This window comes from Homarus americanus, unplaced genomic scaffold (genome assembly GCF_018991925.1).
Source record: "Homarus americanus isolate GMGI-L3 unplaced genomic scaffold, GMGI_Hamer_2.0 scaffold48684, whole genome shotgun sequence".
Classification (NCBI taxonomy): domain Eukaryota; kingdom Metazoa; phylum Arthropoda; class Malacostraca; order Decapoda; family Nephropidae; genus Homarus; species Homarus americanus.
The window spans coordinates 53,207-73,794 of NW_024728267.1; the positions used below are offsets into that span (position 1 = coordinate 53,207).

General features: G+C 46.6%; 1 protein-coding gene across 1 annotated transcript; it reads right to left on the minus strand.

Annotated features, from left to right (window-relative positions):
* Positions 1-536: 536 nt before the first annotated feature.
* On the minus strand, positions 537-13,703 carry LOC121866041 (early nodulin-75-like). The gene is made up of 3 exons (XM_042365619.1): positions 13,674-13,703; positions 12,841-13,536; positions 537-782 (listed from the first exon to the last, which is right to left on the minus strand). The coding sequence occupies exons 1-3, from the start codon at positions 13,701-13,703 to the stop codon at positions 537-539; spliced, it is 972 nt and encodes a 323-aa protein (XP_042221553.1).
* Positions 13,704-20,588: the final 6,885 nt, after the last annotated feature.

Genomic DNA, 20,588 nt, shown 5'->3' on the forward strand with positions numbered 1-20,588 from the left:
TCAGAGGTCAACACTGGCTGAGTCTTCCCAGGCGTCATTATGTAAGGAAAGGAAATTAGACTGAGAATCCTCTGAGCTTCTGGGTGTGGGCTGACGGAAACAACATATTCAAAACATATACAGAAAATCACTCAAAACAACATACCCAAAGGAATACTGTATACACACAAACTACACAAAATATATATCATTGAAAACAATTTACACACACACACACATTACAATGCAACACAACACAGACAATTTATTCTTGCACATGTACCATCATTTATTGGGTATACATCGCAGCAATACTACTACTACTACTACTACTACTACTACTACTACTACGACTACTACTACTACTACTTGACTACTACTACTACTACTACTACTTTTACCCCTAACATCACCAAAACCGTTACACACATTACCACAACTACCACTTCTACCTCCCACCACCACCACTACTACTACCATCACCACCACAAACGCTACTACCCACCTACCACCATCACTACCACTACTACCACCATCCCTCACACAAAAGACCTCTGTTATGGGTCGTAAAACTCCCCACAAATGGAGACGCTCAATGTTGGAGATAAATGATGGTGATGCTGAATGTTGGAGATACTGGATGTCATATGTTGGTGATACTGGATGTTGGAGATACTGGATGTTGGAGATGTTGGAGATGTTGGATGCTGGAGATACTGGTTCTTGGAGATACTGGATGCTGGATATACTGGTTCTTGGAGATACTGGATGTTGGAGATATTGAATGCTGGAGATAAATGATGCTGCATGTTGGAGATATTGGATGGAAAAAAATTTAAGGTTATGATCAAAGGGCAGAGAAGGTAGGTTCACTCAGGAGGGCCAACTGAGGCCATGGCCCAATTTCCTGCTGGTCTTCCTCCTGCGGGACTGACCACTACCTCCTCCTCCTCCTGTCATCCACACTTCCTTTCTCTGCCTTATCTCCTTTCCTTCCTCTTCCTTCTTCCTTCCTTCCTTCCTTCTCTTCTTCTTCTTCTTGAGAGACTAATTGACCACCACTCCTCCTCCCCCCCCTCCTCCTCCTATCTTATCTTCCACCTCCCCAATTCATTCTCTTTCCCCCTTTTCTCCAATTTATCTTTAACTTTTGTTTATTTTCTACCTATTCTTCTTCCTCCTTTTATGTTCCTTCTTCGTTTCTCCTCCTCCTCCTCCTCCACCACCCTCCTCCCTTTGCTTCCTCCTCCTCCCCCTCACCATTTCCCCTTCTCTTCCTTCCCTCATTTCCTCCTCCGGTTCTTCGTTGCCATGTCACCTCCCAGTTCCCTCGTTTCCTCCTCCCCATTCCCCCAACCCCTCCCCCCACTGTCCTTGTCACCAAATTCCTGTTAACAGCCAACTCAGGAGGAGGAGGAGGAGGAGGAGGAGGAGGAGGAGGAGGAGGAGGAGGAGGCAGACAAAATCTTTAGTAACTCAGTCCATCCCCACCATTTTCCCCCACACCTCCACTTCACCCCACCCCTTTCTCACCTGTCCCCCCCACCTCCACCTCACCCCACCCCCACACCCTCCTCACCCCAGCAGACAGGCACCATTATCCACAGGCTCTGATAACCCTTTCAACTTCTTTTCAATCTCCCCTCCCCCTCCATCCCCCCACCCCACCTTCCCTCCTCCATCCCCCACCCTCCCCTCCTCCATCCCACCCCTCCGGAACTTCCACACCCTCCATATATTGTTCCCTGACCTCCTACCTACCCCTGTCTCCCCACCCCTCCTCCAACACCTCCAATCATCGCCTCTACCACCACCACCACCACTATCCCCACCACTATCACCACCATCTGTCTGTAACCCATTCGTTTACTCAGAAGAAAAAAAATATATGCATTCCCATCCCCGTGTTCAGGGGTCATTCCCAGTTTCCCTCCTTGTTGTAGATTCCAGGCAATCATTCCCACCATCATTTTTTCTCTTTTCCTCTTCTGTAATTCGTATGATCTTTGTCGGTGTTAAGTCGGGTGGTCGGATGCGGTTGTCGGGTGGTGATGTGAACATGGAGGTGGTGTGGTGGTGATAATGATTGGTATGATGGTGATAGTGGTGTTGTTGGTAGTAGTAGTGGTGATGATGATAGTGGTGATGGTGGTGGTGATGGTGGTGGTGATGGTGATAGTGGTGATGGTGATAGTGGTGATGGTGGTGGTGATGGTGGTGGTGATGGTGGTGGTGGTGATGATAAATTATGTACTAACAACAATGACTAGACGACCTTTTCTCCGACACACACACACACACACACACACACACACACACACGCATACACATACATACAAACATACATCCCAAATACATACATACATCCAAAATACATACATACATACATACACACACACTGAATAAAGATAATTAAACTCGTGACCACACCACCTGCCGTGTCCTGAGGTAAGTACCCAATTACCTTAAGCTGGAGGTCATGTTAGGGTAGAGTTAGGTTAGGTTAGGTTAGGTTAAAGGAGACGCTTAGATGAAAACAAACGGACTGACCCCTAAATAAATATGAAACACAAAACAAACAAACAGAGAAGAAGAAGAGAGTCTTTAACTGGGAAAAAAAATAAAATCCTGAATCAAATTTGGTGTCGTCTTCCTCCTTTGGACAATTTCCGACTCGGCTGCACCTCCGCCACCTCTCCCTCTTCTCTCCCTATCCTATCCTCTCTCCCTACCTCCCTCTCCCTACCTCCGTCCCCTCTACCTCCCTATCCCCTACCGTTCTTGTCTCCCTCTTCTTACGATTCTCCCTTCCTCCCTCCCCAACTCTCTGTTCTTCTCCCTCCCCTTCCTGTCCTCCCTTCCTCTCTCTCTCCCTGTCTCCCAAATTATCCTTTTCCCTCCCTGTCCTTCTCTGTTGTCTTTCCTCCTCCTTCCCAATCTGACTTTCCTCTTGCCTCCCCTTCCCTCCCTCCCTGCCCCCCACCCTTCTCCTCTGCCCACCCCATTCTCTCTACCCACCCCTTCTCTCTACCCACCTCAACCCTCCCCCTTCCTTGTCTCCTGCCTCACTTCTTGCTGACGCAGTTCTGCACCTTAGCTGGTGGGAAGGGAACAAGACAAGGGACATCCACTTAAGGGAGCCATGTATGTATGTATGTATGTATGTATGTATATATGTATGTATGTATGTATGTATGTATGTATGTATGTATGTATGTATGTATGTATGTATGTAACCAGACGATCTATCTTATCCACGTCTGTTTATAATAATTTTCTTGGGATAATTGGTACGGTACTGTCAATAATGTTGTTGAATCTGTTATTATTGTTGTTGTGACAGTCGATGAGTGGTCTAGCAACTGTAAGAAAAGCCTGCCAGTAGTCGTAAGTAAGGGTGGTTAGTAGTAGTAGTAGTATAACACTATCGACAACCGGCTAGTGGGAAAACGCATAAAAAAAAAAAAATTCTGGATGACCCAAAGTGAGGCGACATCAACGTCCAGCCACGACACCATGCTGCTCCCTCTTTACCACCACACTTTATGACCAACCACGACACACACACACACACGCGTCAGCAGAGGGGGGGTTACATTGCTGCCCGCTCACACACAAACACAACATTGACGTGGTTTATATACTTTCCCTGACAACCATTACCTCATGCACAGCGCTGACGTGGTTATATATTACAGTTATAACCATTTTTACTTCTTCAGACAATCACGTGGAGGCGTTTATGTCCGTGTCATAAAAAGGACGCCAGGATAGGCATTGATGATGTGGGCTTATGTTCGTCTAGTCTGGCGTAACTTCTCTCTCTCTCTCTCTCTCTCTCTCTCTCTCTCTCTCTCTCTCTCCTCTCCACTTCGTTGCCTTTCTTCTCCTCGCCCTCCCGCCCACTCCCCCGAAGACTCACTCAAGCACTTGTGTTTAATTAATTCCTCTCAACCTTTTCCCACGTTACTGTCAGGACGCCGCCACCTCCCTACCCGCCTCTTCTACTACTACTACTACCACCACACCTGAGCTCTCTTTTTTCTTCTCTCCTCCTCCCATCTCTTTTATTCCCTTCCCTCGTCTCCTCTTCCTTCCTGTCCCTTCATCTCCTCTTCCTTTCTAAATTTCAATCTTCCTCTTCCTCTTCGTTTCCTTTTTCTTCTTCCTTCCTGTTCCTTCTATTCCCAACTCTCCCACTTCCTACACATCCCTTCTATCTCTCCCTCTTCACCCCACCTATCCCTCCTTCCCGCCTATCCCTCCTTCCTCCTCTCCCCCCCCCCTCCTCCTAGCGCAGGTTAAACATTAAAAATTTCCGTACATCAGCACACAGTTCAGCCCAGCAGTGGAAAACAAAGGTGTGTGTGTGTGTGTGTGTGTGTTTCTAGGCCTCTACCCTGTTATACACCTGAGGACCACACACCTGTTATACACCTGAAGACCACACACACACACACAATCAAGTCCACCTTACACAGATCCTATATACAAGGAGGGAAGAGTGGGGGAGGGGGAAAGGGAAGTGAGGGGAGGGCAGGGACTGAGACTCAGTACAGGGACGACATAAGCCTCGAGCATAAGAGGATATACCCCCAGCAACCCTCTTATCTACCCCCCCCCACAGGAGTAAGTGATCTTGTCTTACCCCCTCTCCCCCATATTCTCCCCCCCTCTCTCTCCTTTCCTTTTCATGTTCTCTCCTCTCTTCTCTTCTCCTCCTAGCCCCTCCTGCCCATCCCTCTCCTTCCCTCACCTCCCCATCCCTCTCACTTCCCCATCCTCTCCTTCCCTCACCTCCCCATCCTCTCACTTCCCTCACCTCCCCATCCCTCTCACTTCCCTCACTGCCCATCCTCTCACTTCCCTCCTCCCATCCCTCTCCTCCTCCACCTCCCCATCCTCCCCCCATAGCAGTAAAAGCCATATATCCCGAAGAAACACAAATTCTTCCCTGATAATATGTTTCGAAAAAATGAAGTCTAAATGCCTTCACAGATGGAGTTGGAGTGTGAAGAATCTGGTGCTGGAGGGGTGGAGTGGTGGGAGGAGTGGAGTGGAGATAGTGGGGAAGAGGGGGAGATGAGAGGAGAGAGGGAGGGAGGAGGTGGAGGAGGAGGATGACAACAGTATGGGGGGCGGGGGATAGAAGGAAGGAAGGAGGAAAAAGTAAATGGATAGAGGAATGAATGAATGAAGGATAGATGGAGGGAAGAAGGAATGAAGAAGAGAGGAAAGAGGAAGGAAGGAAGGAAGGTTAGCTTCACGACCTCTACAACTCATGGCTAATAACACTATAACACACACACACATACACACACACACAACACTTCCTGTTCTAGACCATAGTTCCCAGTGTACATGAGACTACACCCACACGAAACCACCCACACCCAACCGACACCCACATAACACCCACCCGACACCACCTACACCCACCACCCACCCACGCAGCACCCACGCGACACCATCTACACCCACACCACGACCTTACCCTAGCACTACCCAAACAGCACTATACCCACACTATAAACACTGCACCTGCCACCACCACCATCAGCAGCACAGTGTAGCCACACCGCCCTCCTACACACCTGAGAGAAAGGAATATGACCTGTGCCCAGTGACCCCCAACGCCCCCTCCCTAACACAGACACAATGACAACCTCTGCTTAAATAACAATGCCAGAGGAGGAGGGAGGAGGGGAGGAGGGAAGGAATGTCAAGGGTCCAACAACCCCTCCCCTATCTACATACAATCCACCCCCTCCTACCTCTCCTCTAGCCATATGGGCTTTGTGCGACCAGCTATACAAGCCTCTTAACCAATAGCTATCCTCTTACTCCCCCCTCTCTCTCTCTCTCTCTCTCTCTCCTCTCTCTCTCTCTCCCATTCACAATACATCGCCCTTTCTACTTAAATCTTCTCCTCCTCCTTTCTACTTCTCTTTCTACTTACTCCCTCTTCTTCATCCTCCTTCCTTCTCATCTATGCATGTATATATATATATATATATATATATATATATATATATATATAGGTATGGGTATGTATGTGTGCCATGCAGGACAGAATATGATGTATGTCTTTGTGTATGAACCTCTGTCCTGTGTGGCAGTGAACGTGTACACCCTCAGTGTCAAGACCTGACTGAATTACTCACAATAGGCAAACTGCCTTTAACTGTAATAAATTTGTTAAACTAAAAACTCCTTCCTTCCTCTTCCTCGGTGGAAAGACATTCCAAGCTTTAGAACGCGTAGCAAAGGGCCTGGAGATGGAAAGAAAGACGCCTCCCTCCTTCCCCTCTCCCCCTTCCCTTCGTCCTCCGCCTCCTTCCCTCCCTCTCTTCCTTTCCTTTCTAAAATCTTCTTGAATTCTGATTCTGTCTCTTTGCTCTGTCTATAATGAGAGGGAAGATGGGGAGGAAAGGAAGGAAGAAGGAGGGGAAGAGATAAATGAAGCTAAGGGATGTGGGAGAGGAGAGGCAGGAGAAAGATGGAAGAGAGATGCGACAGAGAGGGTAAGAAGATGAGAGAGAGAGAGAGATGAGAATAATACAAAGTGTGTGTGTGTGTGTGTGTGTGTGTGTGTGCCTTCATGTTTCCTGTACACCTCTGCCTCCAAGGCTTCCGGTCGACCTCTGTACCACATTAACAGCATCTCTACTGTCCTCTCTTCCTTCTCCCTTCCTCCCTCTCCTCCTCCTCCTGACCTCCTCCTTATCCTCCTGATCATCTCTTCTTCCTCCTCCACCTCTCTCCCTTCTCTCCTCCTCCTCGTCCCCTCAACCTCCCTCTTCCCTCTTCCTTCCTCTCCTCCCTCTCCTCTCCCTCTCTCCTCTCATCCATCCCTCTCTTCCTTCTCCTCCTCTCCTCCCCCCTCTCCTGTGGTCACCATCTCCTCTACCTCCCTCCTCTCCTCTCCCTCCTCCTCTCCCTACCTCTACCTCCTCTCCCTCTCCCCCTCTCCCTCCTCCCTCTCCTCTACTCCTCCCTCCTCTCCTCCCTCTAACCACCACATTCTCTCCATCTCAAACTAATTAATACTACTACTACCTGGCTACTACATACTCTACTGCCTTTCTACACACCTCTTCCTCTACTACTACAACTACTACCACTCCTGCAACCATCTCTGCTACTATTACTACCCCACTACTTCCACTACATCTTACACTACTACTATTACTACAAACACGTAAATCATTTTGTACACACACACACACACACACACACACACACACACACATGAAGCAAAAACAGAATACCAAACAAACACCCAACACGACAGACAAACAAACTCGACTCCTCTGGTTGATACTTGTGTTGTAGCTCACCTTTGAGAGAGAGAAGAGAAGGAAGAGAAGAAGAGAAGAGAGAGAGAGAGAAGAAGACCCTCCTCTCATCATTCAGTTATTTTTCGACAATCTTAGTTAATATTTTCCTAAGGCGACCGACGCTTCTATCAACCTCCTTCCTCCTCTCCTCCTACCTCTAGTTCCTCTATCCTCCTTCCCTCCTCCTCCCTCCCTCCCCCGTTTCCCTCCCTACCTCCTCCTTCCTCCCTCCTCTCCCCCCCGTTCCTCCTCCCTACCTCCCCCACACACGATCATTGGGGCTGGGAAAATTACTGCTATCTCCTCTTCCTCCTTTTCTTTCGTATCTTCTTCTTCTTCTTCCGTCTCTTCTACTTCTTTTGCTTCTTCTTCCGTCTCTTCTACTTTCTTCTCCTACTTCTCCGTCTAATCTTGTTTTCTCCTCCTCCGTCTCTTCTATTTCTTTCTCTTCCTCCTCTATCTCTTCTTCCTCCATCTATTCTATTCTTCCTCCTTCTTCTTCCTCCTCTTCTCCATCCTCCTCTTTTCTGTCAAGCACCCAAGGACAGACAGACAGACAGACAGACAATGAATGGACAGACAGACTCCTACTCTATATACCCCCTCAATTGGGTTAGAAGATTAAACGAAGGGAGGAAACAGATAATAATAATAATAATAATAATAATAATAATAATATAATAATAATAATAATAAATAAACAAATAAATAAAACTACTAATAATAAAACAATAATAAAAATAAAAATAATAATAATAATAATAATAATAATAATAATAATAATAATAATAATAATAATATACACTAGATACCCAAAAAAGCAAAATTTCTTTTACTTAAAATTCACAGCTTCAGATGGTGGGACAAATCAATCAAGTGACCATACCGCCTCCACACCCATCCCTGCCAGCCCCTGACTCTGCCAACCCTCTGCATTACTACCAACCCCTTGACACCTGCCGACCCCTGCCATTACTACCAATCTGACCTCCAACCTCTGCCACCTCCCAGCCATTACCCCCGACACTCTGCCACCTCCCTGTCATCACCCACAACAAACCAAGCTCTGACCAACCCCTGGATCACGACCTGCCTCTCCCACCTCTGCCTCCCTCCCACTGCCTCCCACCTCCCTGCCTCCACCCCTTCCTGCCCTCCACCTTCCCTACCCTACATTGTCCCTGCCCTCCACCCATCCTGCCCTCCCCCCTCCTGTCCCCACCTCCCTGCCACTCACCCCTCCCTGCCCTCCACCCCCTCCTGCCCTCCCCCCTCCCTGCCCACTCCCACCCACCTCCCTACCACTCCACCTTCCCTGCCCTCCCACCTCCCTGCCACTCCACCTCCCCTGCCACTCCCCCTCCCCAGCCTCCCTATTCTCTTGTAGTGACAGGTTTAACTCATTCTCTTCTCGTGTAATTTTCTTCATGGCGGAGTGACGCCGAAAAAGAGTGATGTGTGTGTCTCTCTCTCTCTCTCTCAGGTGGTCAGAATATTTAACTTTAATCAAGATCCTACCCATTTGAGAGGATATTCTTCCTCTTCCTTGATGACCCAAGAGATCTATTTCTTTTCGTGTGAGAAAAAAAAATGGCCAATGGTCCATAGAGCTACGAGTGAAGGCCATTTTTGGACTTATGGTCTAGATGAGTTGCCAAGGGCCATTTTTTCAAATGGAAAAAAATGGCCAATGGTCCAAATTGCTTTCTCTCCCGGTTACTCTTTTATTCCCCTTCCTGTCTCTCTCTTTTCATCGGTTTGTTTATTTCTCCTCTCTCCTTCCTTTTTCTTCTTTCTCTTCCTCCTCCTTCCTTTTTCTTCTTCCTCCTCCTCCTCCCTTTTTCTTCTTTCTCATCCTCCTCCTTTTCTTCCTCCTCCTCCTCCTCCTCCCTTTTCTTCTTCCTCCCCTCCTCCTTCCTTTTTCTTCCTCCTCCTCTCCTTTTTCTTCTTCCTCCCCTCCTCCTTCCTTTTCTTCTTCCTCCTCCTTCCTTTTCTCCCTTCTCTTCCTCCTCCATTTCAACCTATCTTCCTTCACCTCCTCCTCTCTCCCTCCTCCTCAACAACTCTTCCCTTACAGCTACCTCTCCGTCCTCCTCCTCCTCCCCTGCATGGCCTGGTAGTCCCCCCGCAGGTGGGTCCTTCAGCAGGTAAACAAAGTCTGGCCGATGTGTCCACACTTCCCCTCTGTGTGTGTGTGTGTGTGTATATGAAAAATTACTATGTGTGCAATCGTGTACATGAGATGCATACTGAAATGTGTGTGTGTATGTATGTATGTATGTATGTATGTATGTGTATGTATGTTAGAAGACCCTATATAGATGTTGTGTGTGTACGCATGAGATGATTATTACACAGTGTGTGGGTGTACATAGGTGCAGTATTACACTATTATTGTTTCACCTGAGGGGAAACAGGATGACGTGTTAAAACAGGTGAGATCCATTACTGCCTTGAGGAGAACTGGAAGGAAGGAAGAAAGGAGGAGGGAAGGGAAAAGAAAGGGAGGAAGGAAAGGAAGGATGAAAAAGAAAGAAAGAAAGAAAAGAAAAAGAAAGAAAAGAAAAAGAAAGCATAAAAAAGAAAAAAGAAAGAAAGAAAAGAAGACAAAGAAAGAAAGAAAGAAAATAAACAAAAAAGATAAAATAATGAAAAGAAAGACAAAGAAAAAAGAAATACAAAGAAAAAATAAACAAAATAAAGAAGAAAAAAAAGACAAAGAAAGAAAGAAGACAAAGAAAGAATAGAAAGAAAGAAAGAAAAGAAGACAAAAGAAAATAAAAGACAATACTAACACTAAACAAGACAATGAAACATATCTCAGAGGGAGTAACAACTGGCTCTATGTTGTGTCAGTTCTATAGTATCCCATTAAAGAAAACGAGATGTCTCCCCGCCCTGTTCTTTCCCTCTCACCCCACTCACCTCTCCCTCTCTCTCTTCCCATCCAATCCCTCTTTCTCTCCATCTCATCCTATCCCCTCTCTCCCTCCACCCCACTCATCCCCACCCAATACCATTTTTCCCTCTCATTAACCCCTCTTTTCCCCATCCCACTACCCTTCCTTTTCCCTCCCATCCCACTCTCACTTTCCTTCATCATCCCTCCTTCTATCTCACCCTCTCTCTCTCTCTCTCTCTCTCTCTCATACACAATACCTTTTATCTCTCCTTGTGGGTGTTGGTTGAGGGCTGTAACACACAGGTAACTCGACGGTACATACCAAAAACAGAGAAACAACACAATTACAACACTGCCCACACCTGACAATGTATTATAAACACACTATTGTCTACTATTAGATTGTCTACCTGTAAACTATTAGATTGTCTACCTGTAAACTATTAGATTGTCTACCGGTAAACTATTAGATTGTCTACCTGTAAACTATTAGATTGTCTACCTGTAAACTATTAGATTGTCTACCGGTAAACTATTAGATTGTCTACCGGTAAACTATTAGATTGTCTACCTGTAAACTATTAGATTGTCTACCTGTAAACTATTAGATTGTCTACCTGTAAACTATTAGATTGTCTACCGGTAAACTATTAGATTGTCTACCAATAACTATTAGATTGTCTACCTGTAAACTAATAGATTGTCTACCTGTAAACTATTAGATTGTCTACCGGTAAACTATTAGATTGTCTACCTGTAAACTATTAGATTGTCTACCTGTAAACTATTAGATTGTCTACCGGTAAACTATTAGATTGTCTACCTAAACTATTAGATTGTCTACCTGTAAACATTAGATTGTACCCATGGTAAACTATTAGATTGTTTACCTGTAAACTATTAGATTGTCTACCTGTAAACTATTAGATTGTCTACCAGTAAACTATTAGATTGTCTACCTGTAAACTATTAGATTGTCTACCTGTAAACTATTAGATTGTCTACCTGTAAACTATTAGATTGTCTACCTGTAAACTATTAGATTGTCTACCTGTAAACTATTAGATTGTCTACCGGTAAACTATTAGATTGTCTACCTGTAAACAAGGTCCCCTGATTATTTACAAAAGCATCCACTTTATTAACCATCACCTCTCTCTCCTCAGCATACACCCCTTCTTTCTTCCCCCACAACAAATGTCCCCTTCTTTCTCCCCCCTCCTTCAACATACTTCCACCTTTCTCCCTCTTAAAAGCATAACCCACCTCCCCAACATATTCCCCTCTCCTCAGCATACCTCTCCCCTCAGATCCTCCTCCCTCAGCATACCTCCCCCTCTCAGCATACCTCCCCTCTCCTCAGCATACCTCCTCCCCCAACATACCTCCCTCCTCAGCATACCCCTCTCCTCACACCTCTCCCAACATACCCAGCGGCGGTGATGGCAAATAAACATACCAAACGTGTTTAATATGCCCCCTCCTCCCTCGTCTTCTCCTCTCTCCTCACCCTTCTCCCTCAGGCAACTCTCATAAGATGGATCTGAGAGGAGAGAGAGAGAGAGAGAGAGAGAGAGAGAGAGAGAGAGCCGATGGATGTCCAAAGTGATCTGAAAGGGCCACCTCCCTCCTCTCTTCCCTACCCTCCTCTCTTCCCTACCCCCTAACACGTTGCTACCGCCCCCCCCTCTTCCCTACACAGTCATTCCAGTCTCGGTTTAATTTTGACGCCATCTTTAAAAGTCGGCATCTTACGTTTAACAACTGAAGTATACATAACATACAAACACATATACATACAGATATACACAAAAAAATAAACATACACACATAGTACACATAAACACACACACACACACCACACACACACACACACACACACACACACACACACACACACACACACACACACACACACACACACACACACACACACACACACACACACACACACACACACACACGTTGGTTTATTTTACACGAGTTTTACACCACTGGTCTTCCCTCAATCCCGCAGGTTTATTTGGCTAAGACTTTTCCCCCTGTTGGTTTATCTACCTAAAGGTTTTTTGTGTTTATCTTCAAGTGGTTTTGGTTTATCCTTTATATTATACAAGTAATGGTTGTTAAGGATGGTTGTTAAGGGTGGTTGTTAGAATGGTTAAGGATGGTTGTTAAGGATGGTTGTTGGTATATGTGTTGGTTGATGGCTGTTTATGATGGCTGTTGTATATTGTTAATGATTTGTTAAGTATGGTTGTTAGGATGGTTGTTAGGATGGTTATTAGGATGGTTGTTAGAATAGTTTGTTAGGATGGTTAGATGGTCTGGAAAAGAATTTGAATTTTTCTTATTTGCATATCGTGAATCTGCAAAAATTAGGATTTTTCTTGTTTACATTCTGAGTCGAATCGTGTTTACATTCTAGTCCGTATATCGAGGTGTTTACATTCTGTGAGTCCGTAATATCGAGGGTGTTTACATTCTGTGAGTCCGTAATATCGAGGGTGTTTACATTCTGCGAGTCCGTAATATCGAGGGTGTTTACATTCTGTGAGTCCGTAAAACGAGAGGAATAATGTTTTTATTTACACACGTTAAAAAATATCTATTGTAAACCTGAGTAACAAGACTTGTTGATGGGGAGGCCCTGTTGATGGGGAGGCCCTGTTGATGGGGAGGCCCTGTTGATGGGAGGCCCTGTTGATGGGGAGGCCCTTGTTGATGGGGAGACCTTGTTGATGGGGAGACCCTGTTGATGGGGAGACCCTGTTGATGGGGAGACCCTTGTTGATGGGGAGACCCTGTTGATGGGAGGCCCTGTTGATGGGGAGGCCCTGTTGATGGGGAGGCCCTGTTGATGGGGGACCTGTTGATGGGGAGACCCTGTTGATGGGGAGACCCTGTTGATGGGGAGGCCCTGTTGATGGGGAGGCCCTGTTGATGGGGAGGCCCTGTTGATGGGAGGCCCGTTGATGGGGAGGCCCTGTTGATGGGGAGGCCCTGTTGATGGGGAGACCTGTTGATGGGAGACCTGTTGATGGGAGACTGTTGATGGGAGACCCTATTGATGGGGAGACCCTGTTGATGGGGAGCCCTGTTGATGGGGAGGCCCTTTGATGGGGAGCCTGTTGATGGGGAGACCTGTTGATGGGAGACCCTGTTGATGGGGAGGCTTGATGGTTGAGGGGAGGCCTGTTGATGGGGAGACCCTGTTGATGGGGAGACCTTGATGGGAGACCTGTTGATGGGGAGGCCCTGTTGATGGGGAGACCCTGTTGATGGGAGGCCTGTTGATGGGGAGGAAAGCATGGGCTACCAGACGTCAAAATGGGTCAAAGAATTCTCAAGATGGCGTCTGTCTGATCTCACAAAGAAAACAAATAAACAAGAGAACATCTGGCCTTGACTTGTGGCAGCAAAACACCGCACATTCCCACACATTATCCCACTGCAGTGCCGAAACTCGCTGCAGAAGCCATCGTACTAGCAGAAGACTTAACACACCATTCCCCAGAGAACAGAAAAGTTTATAACGATATGTACTTGTGTACCCCTGAGAGGAGAGAGAGAGAGAGAGAATTCAGTGGGAATCTCTTGTCTCCGTCTCTCTCCCACTCTCTGCCTGTCTGTCTGTCTACCTGTCTGTCTGTCTGTCTGTCTGTCTGTCTGTCTGTCCCCTCTTCAAAATAAAGTAAAAATATATATACCAGTCTAATACAGTTCGCATTTTATTTCCCCCCCCAACTAAAACTTTTTAACGTTGGTAAGTCCTGGGGAAGAAATATTTGCGAGTGGAAAAAAAAAATGTGGACTCGACAAAACAAAAAATTACACACGGTAAGAAATTCTGGTTTATTCACAACACATCCGGCCATGTTTGTTCCTTCAATGGTCAACACAAGATCGATTTTTTAAAATGATTTTTTTAGATTAATGAATGAAATAGATTAAAAAAATTAGTGAAACCTCCATATAGCGGACTTCTCTCAGCTCCAAGTAATAAGGGGTTCACATCTAATGGACCCTCGATATAATGGACTTTTCACTCTCTCTCTCTCTCTATCTCTCTTTCCTAGCCCCCTCCCTCCTTGTCAACCTCCCGTTCCTTCTCCCTCCCTTCAGGCCTATTCTCCCTCCGTCTTAGCTCCCCCCTACTCCCTCTCTGACCTCCTAACCCCCTCCTCTTAGCCTATTCTCCCTCCCACTCCCTCCCTCTTAGCCACCCGTTCCCCCTTCTCCTCCTCCTCCTGGCCTATTCCTCCCTCTCTCCCACTCCCTCTCACTTTCCATGATAGTTAGTTAACACATCAGCAGCTCCTAGGTGGTACACAAAGCTATTGTCTCCTCCACAATGCTCGTCCCTCCCTCCCGGCTCCTCCTCACCCCCCCCACGGCTCCTCCCACACTACCTCCAGGCTTACACTAAAACATTAAATATCAAACGAGCGATAAAACCACCTTGAGAGAGAGAGAGAGACATATGTCTTCTATGATTCATGCCACACTAACAGCATTACAAGACATTCTCCCTCCCTCCATCACTCTAAGCTGATCCTCCATCATGCTATCACCTGCTGACCCTCCACCATGCCATCCTCTGCTGAAATCACCCTCCAAGCTGACCCTCTATTACCCCTCCAAGATGATCTCCTCCTCCTCCTCCTACCTTATCAAGTACCTGCCCCTGCCCCCGTCAAGATATACCACCACCACCCCTCCCTCATACCCCTCCCGTCAAGATCGACCCCCCAACCTCCCCATCAAGACCTACCACCCCCTGCTCACCTGTAGCTGTCATCCCTCTCCCTCTCACCTGCCTCCTCTCCGCCTGTTCACCAGCTACCGTCCCCCCTCTTGGCTGCTCGCCCCCTCTCCCTCCCCTCACACTAGTTCCTCTTCCCCAAACAAGAGTTCCACCGTTTTTTGTTGTCAGTCTCCCAACAGTTTATACATAGTTTACTTCCCACCTGGTTCTCTCTCTCTCTCTCTCTCTTTTCATCACGAGTTTACAAGCAGTTTACTCTCTCTCTCTCTCTCTCTCTCTCTCTCTCTCCCATATAAATTAACTGATCTATTTATAAATATCATATATATACATTGTGTTCATAATTACCCCTTCCAATTACATACATAATAACATAATATATATTTATCCATAAAAAGAAAGAAATAAATAAAACCAAAACAATGTCACATAACCCAGACAAAACAAAAGGTTACCTCCAGCACTAAACAAAAACAAAATTAAAAATAACTATTAAAAAAAGACTTCCTGCGTCTGTATCCCTCTAAGACCACGACCCAACAATAACACTGACAATAAATAAAAATAAATACAACATGAAATAATAAATAAATACATAAAAAAAATAATAAAATAAAATAAAATAAAGAAATAAAACCAAATAAATATATGAATCAATAAAAATAAATAATAAATAAGACCAGAAAAAAATTATATACCACCAGCCACTAATCCCATCACGTACAGCAGCGGACACAATTCCCTGGACACTTTTGGACGGGGGAGGAGGGAGGTTGAACACGTACAAGGCCAAGTACATAACCCCCCCACACACTAATGAATAACACTAATATTAACTATATGAGTAAATGGTTTATCACCTCCTCTCCCTCACCCTACTATCCCTCCCTCACCCCTACTATCCTTCCCTACCCTCCCTCACCCCTACTATCCCTCCCTACCCCTCCTCACCCCTACTATCCCTCTCTACCCTCCCTCACCCCTACTATCCCTCCCCACTCCCTCCTCACCCCTATCCCTCCCTCACCCCTACTATCCCTCTCTACCCTCCCTCACCCCTACTATCCCTCTCTACCCTCCCTCACCCCTACTATCCCTCTCTACCCTCCCCCTCACCCCTACTATCCCTCCCTACCCTCCCCACCCCACCCTCCCTCACCCCTACTATCCCTCCCTTACTCCTCCCTCACCCCTACTATCCCTCCCTACCCTCCCCTCACCTCCTCACTACCCAACCCTTCCTCCCTTACCTCTCCCACACTACACCACCACTACTACCATTACCACCATCACTACCACCATTACCACCATCACTACCACTATTACCACCATCACTACCACCATTACCACCATCACCACCACTACCACAACACCACTACTATCACCAATACCAACACAAGTACCATCATAAATCATACACTACTGTCACCAGTACTACTACCAATACCACACCACTACTACCATCAACCACCAAAACACCACTACTACTACTACTACCACCACCACTACTACTACCACCACCACTACTATCCACCACCACCACTACCACTACCACCACTACCACTACCACCACCGTCACTACAGCTGCCATCATTCGTTAACATTGGCTACTTATGAGATCAAAGCCTGGCCTGCTGTTTTTCAGGGATGGATTGACGTTCATGCTATGTGTGTATGTGTGTGTATGTATGTATGTATGTGCGTGTGTATGTGTGTGTGTTCTGATTCTCCCGTTGTGATTCGTTTAGCGACACACCAGCGAGGTACCAGGCGACCAGGACAGACATACATACATACATACATACATACAATTACAAACATATACACGTACAAACAAACAGGTTTATATAGATACAAAACGTACACACACACACACCTACACCTACATAACTCACATAAACAGATTACCTCCAATAGACACACAAAAAATAATTCAACACTATATTTTATGGCTCAGGGGCTATAAAAAGAGGGTTGTTAGGTTGTTAAAGGGAGCCTTGAGAGTGTATGTTGTAATTTGTATTTAGTTGATTTATTAATTAATTTAGAATACCTGTTTAGAGATCTTACGTGTTAGTGAGGAGTTGTGGTATATTATTACTGTAGATGAGTGTATTGGTGTCGTCTTAAACAGCCTCCCACCACGCCAGGGCCACATGTATACACGCCTTCCCACCACGCCAGGGTCATGTATACACGCCTCCCTACAGGGGTACATGTATACACGCCTCCTACGCCAGGTACATGTATACACGCCTCCTACGCCAGGGTACATGTATACACGCCTCCTACGCCAGGGTACATGTATACACGCCTCCCTCGCCTTTACATAGTTTATGTGTAATTAACTACAGTAAAAAAAAAAATAACGACCATTAAATTAAATGTGTTTTGATGGTGGTTGGTGACGTGTCTAGTGCCATTACCTGCCTGATGCCTCCGGTACAGGTACAGGTACAGTACAGGTGCAGTGACGTGCAATCACTGACAACAAACACATTTAAACTGTACATACACACAGATACACACACCACATCACGCACACATCACACACACACACACACTGTACACATACACACAAACAACAGCACTTGCCTCCTACAAAACTAAGCAACACACACACACACACACACACACACACACTGCACATACACACAACAGCACTTGCCTCCTACAAAACTAAGCAACACACCAGTTAGTTTATCAACTCATGGTAAGATGTGTGACTCTACTATTTTATTTGTGCCATATATAGAGAGGGAGAGGGAGGAGAGAGGTGAGAGAGGGGGAGGGAGGATAGATAGAAAGGAGGGAGGTGGAAGGAGAGAGAAGGGGAAGGGGAGGAAGAGGAGAAGGGGAATGAAGGAGAAGAGAGGAAGGGTGAAAGAGAGAGAGATGGAGGAAGGGGGGGATGGGGAGGAGGAAGGAGGGATAGGTCGGTTACACCCCAAAGTCGTAATTTTAAAGTGCCGAGTAATATTTACCCAGATATTGTTGTGTGTTGTGTTGTTACTGTAATTTTGTTTTGGTGTGTGTACCAATTTAACCCTTCCCCTCCTCTCCTTCTCTCCATCTCCCCTTTCCTCTCGATCGCCCCTTTCCTCACTTCATATCACCCTCCTTCTCTTCATTTCCCCTCCTCTCTCCATCCCCTCCACACTTCATCCTTCCTCTCCCCTCCCTCTCTTCTTCCTCCCCGGCTATTTCATGGAAGGGGAATGAGAGGATGAGGACAAGGGAGAGCCTGCGCTACATGACCAGTTTGTTCCGTGAATGAATGTGTGTCTCGGGGATTTATGGAGTAGTTGGCTATTAATCCGGCAAGTAAAAGAGTCTTGTTGTTTTGGTGTTGGAAGTTCGTAATAGAGTTTATTTAGCGTCCTATATGAAGGCTTGGCAATGTATGGTGTGTGTGTGTGTGTGTGTGTGTGTGTGTGTGTGTGTGTGTGTGTGTGTGTGTGTGTGTCCACCTTTCCCTGTACCGTATGGGGAGAGGAAGGTGGTGAGGAGGGAGGAGAGAGGAATCCTTATGGGTAGGAGACACTATATTAATATATGTTAAAGGAAGAGGAGGAGGAGGAGGAGGATGATTAATTGTGAAGAGATCCCCACCACCAACCACCAGCCACCACTATCATCCTCAACACCACCCACCACCATCATCACTACCAACCACCACCATCTCCTCGTCGTCAGCTCACCACAGATAACGCTCAACTACCAGCAGTCAAGCTTTACGGCAGCTTAACCACCATCCTTAGATAACCACACACCAAGCTGCCGCCAGGGCCCGATAAACCTAAGACTGGACTGAGTTAACATTCTCTCTCTCTCTCTCTCTTTCTGTCTGTCTCTCTCCTCCTCTCTCTCTCTCTCTTTCCTGTGTGTCTGTCTGTCTGTCAATCTGTCTCTTCAAAAATCATCAGGACGTTTCATCTCTCTCTCTCTCTCTCTCTCTCTCTCTCTCTCTCTCTCTCTCTCTCTCTCTCCAATAACTCCTCATTACGTTCCAGCAACAGGAAAAAGAACTAACTCTTGGAAACTTTAGAAATTTCAACTGACGAAAAGGTTAACTGAGACTTTTCGTCACCTCTTTCCATTTCTTTCCCTTGATGGCGGATTCATCGAGTGATTGGGTGTGTGTGTTTGTGTGTGTGTGTGTGTGTGTGTGTGTGTGTGTGTTGTGCGTACTATCCTCTACCTCTTCCCAAGCATCTAATCTCCCCTTCCTTTGCTACCCCATCACCCACCTCCCATCATCTCTCCCATCACCCACACCCTCCCATCACCCACCCTTCCCATCACCCATACCCTCCCATCACCACACCCCCATCAACCACTCTCCCCATCACCCAAACCCTCCCATCACACACCCTCCCCATCACCCACCTCCACCATCACCCATACCTCCCATCACTCACCCTCCCCATCACCCACGCTCTCCCCATTACCCATATCCTCCCCATCATCTCTCGAACAAAGGGTTAATCTGGGGAAGACTTGGAGAGCCTTCACAAGTCTTATCTCCCCAGTAGTCTGTTATCTCGCCGTCTCCTCTCATCTCTCGTGTGTGTGTGTGTGTGTGTGTGTGTGTGTGTGTGTTGTGTGTGTGTCATGTATCTCTTCGTCTCGTCAGGTCTCGTTATCTCGGCAGAGGAGGATGGATGCTCAAGAGGCAAGTGACGTGGATAATGGTGGAGAGATAGGAATGCTGTGAGAGAGAGAGAGAGAGAGACGTGTACCTCCCATCACTATTGCATTAAGGTAAAGGAGTTGCCAAAGCTGAGGTGAACAATTACAGTAAATTGTCCTGACACAACAAAGTGAGGTGTGTGTGTGTGTTTAAAAACGCTCGTAAGTACTCTCTCTCTCTCTCTCAGAAGGTTAGTGTATCTGTCATTCCCCCCATTACAAGTCTTGAGATAAATAATGACACTTAATTGACGAACCACCCGGAGATCTTCTTGTCCCTGTGACCTTGACCTCTGACCCCTACCGCACACACACACTACATCCTCACTTGCCCTATGACCGCCTACAGATCACCAGCCGTCACCAACACCTCTTCCCTCCCTGACCAGATATCCCTCCTAGTGACAGGCCTGGCACTAGGGACCTCTCCACACTTTGTCATAAACAGATAAATTGTACCGGGATATTCCCCCCCACACACTCATCATTCTGTCACTTTATGTAACTTGCTGACAAAACCCATGACCCTTCAGTACTACGCCCTTAATGCATGAGTCATAAAGGAAAGCACGAACTCCATCTTCCCAGATGGGCGCTGTAAACGCTTCTGCGCTTCATTGCACAGGATGTAAGGGGGTGCCCAATAAACTAGCCCCGTCGGGGGGCAATCTAATCACACACACGAGAGAGTCCTTACCAAAACCCCGTCTTCATAGCTCCTTACCTCCTCCTCACCTACCTCCCCTTCCTCCCCATCTTTCCCTCCTCCCCATCTCCCCTCCCCCCTTCACCAGACACAACAACAACAATAATAACCATATACCCCCCCGGTGTGTGTCAGGGAAGGTCGGAATTCAATCAGCGTTGCACTCCCGCTTGATTACCGTGAACGGGCGTGGGTGATCCC

Bases quoted from the DNA above. Each gene is read 5' to 3' on its own strand.
- LOC121866041 (XM_042365619.1), bottom strand. From the start codon at position 13,703: ATGGCTTCTGCAGCGAGTTTCGGCACTGCA. The intron at 13,537-13,673 runs GTGGGATAATGT...GACGTCTGGTAG, and splicing joins CAGCGAGTTTCGGCACTGCA to CCCATGCTTTCCTCCCCATC. The intron at 783-12,840 runs GTTTACAATAGA...TCCAACATGCAG, and splicing joins CAACAAGTCTTGTTACTCAG to CATCATTTATCTCCAGCATT.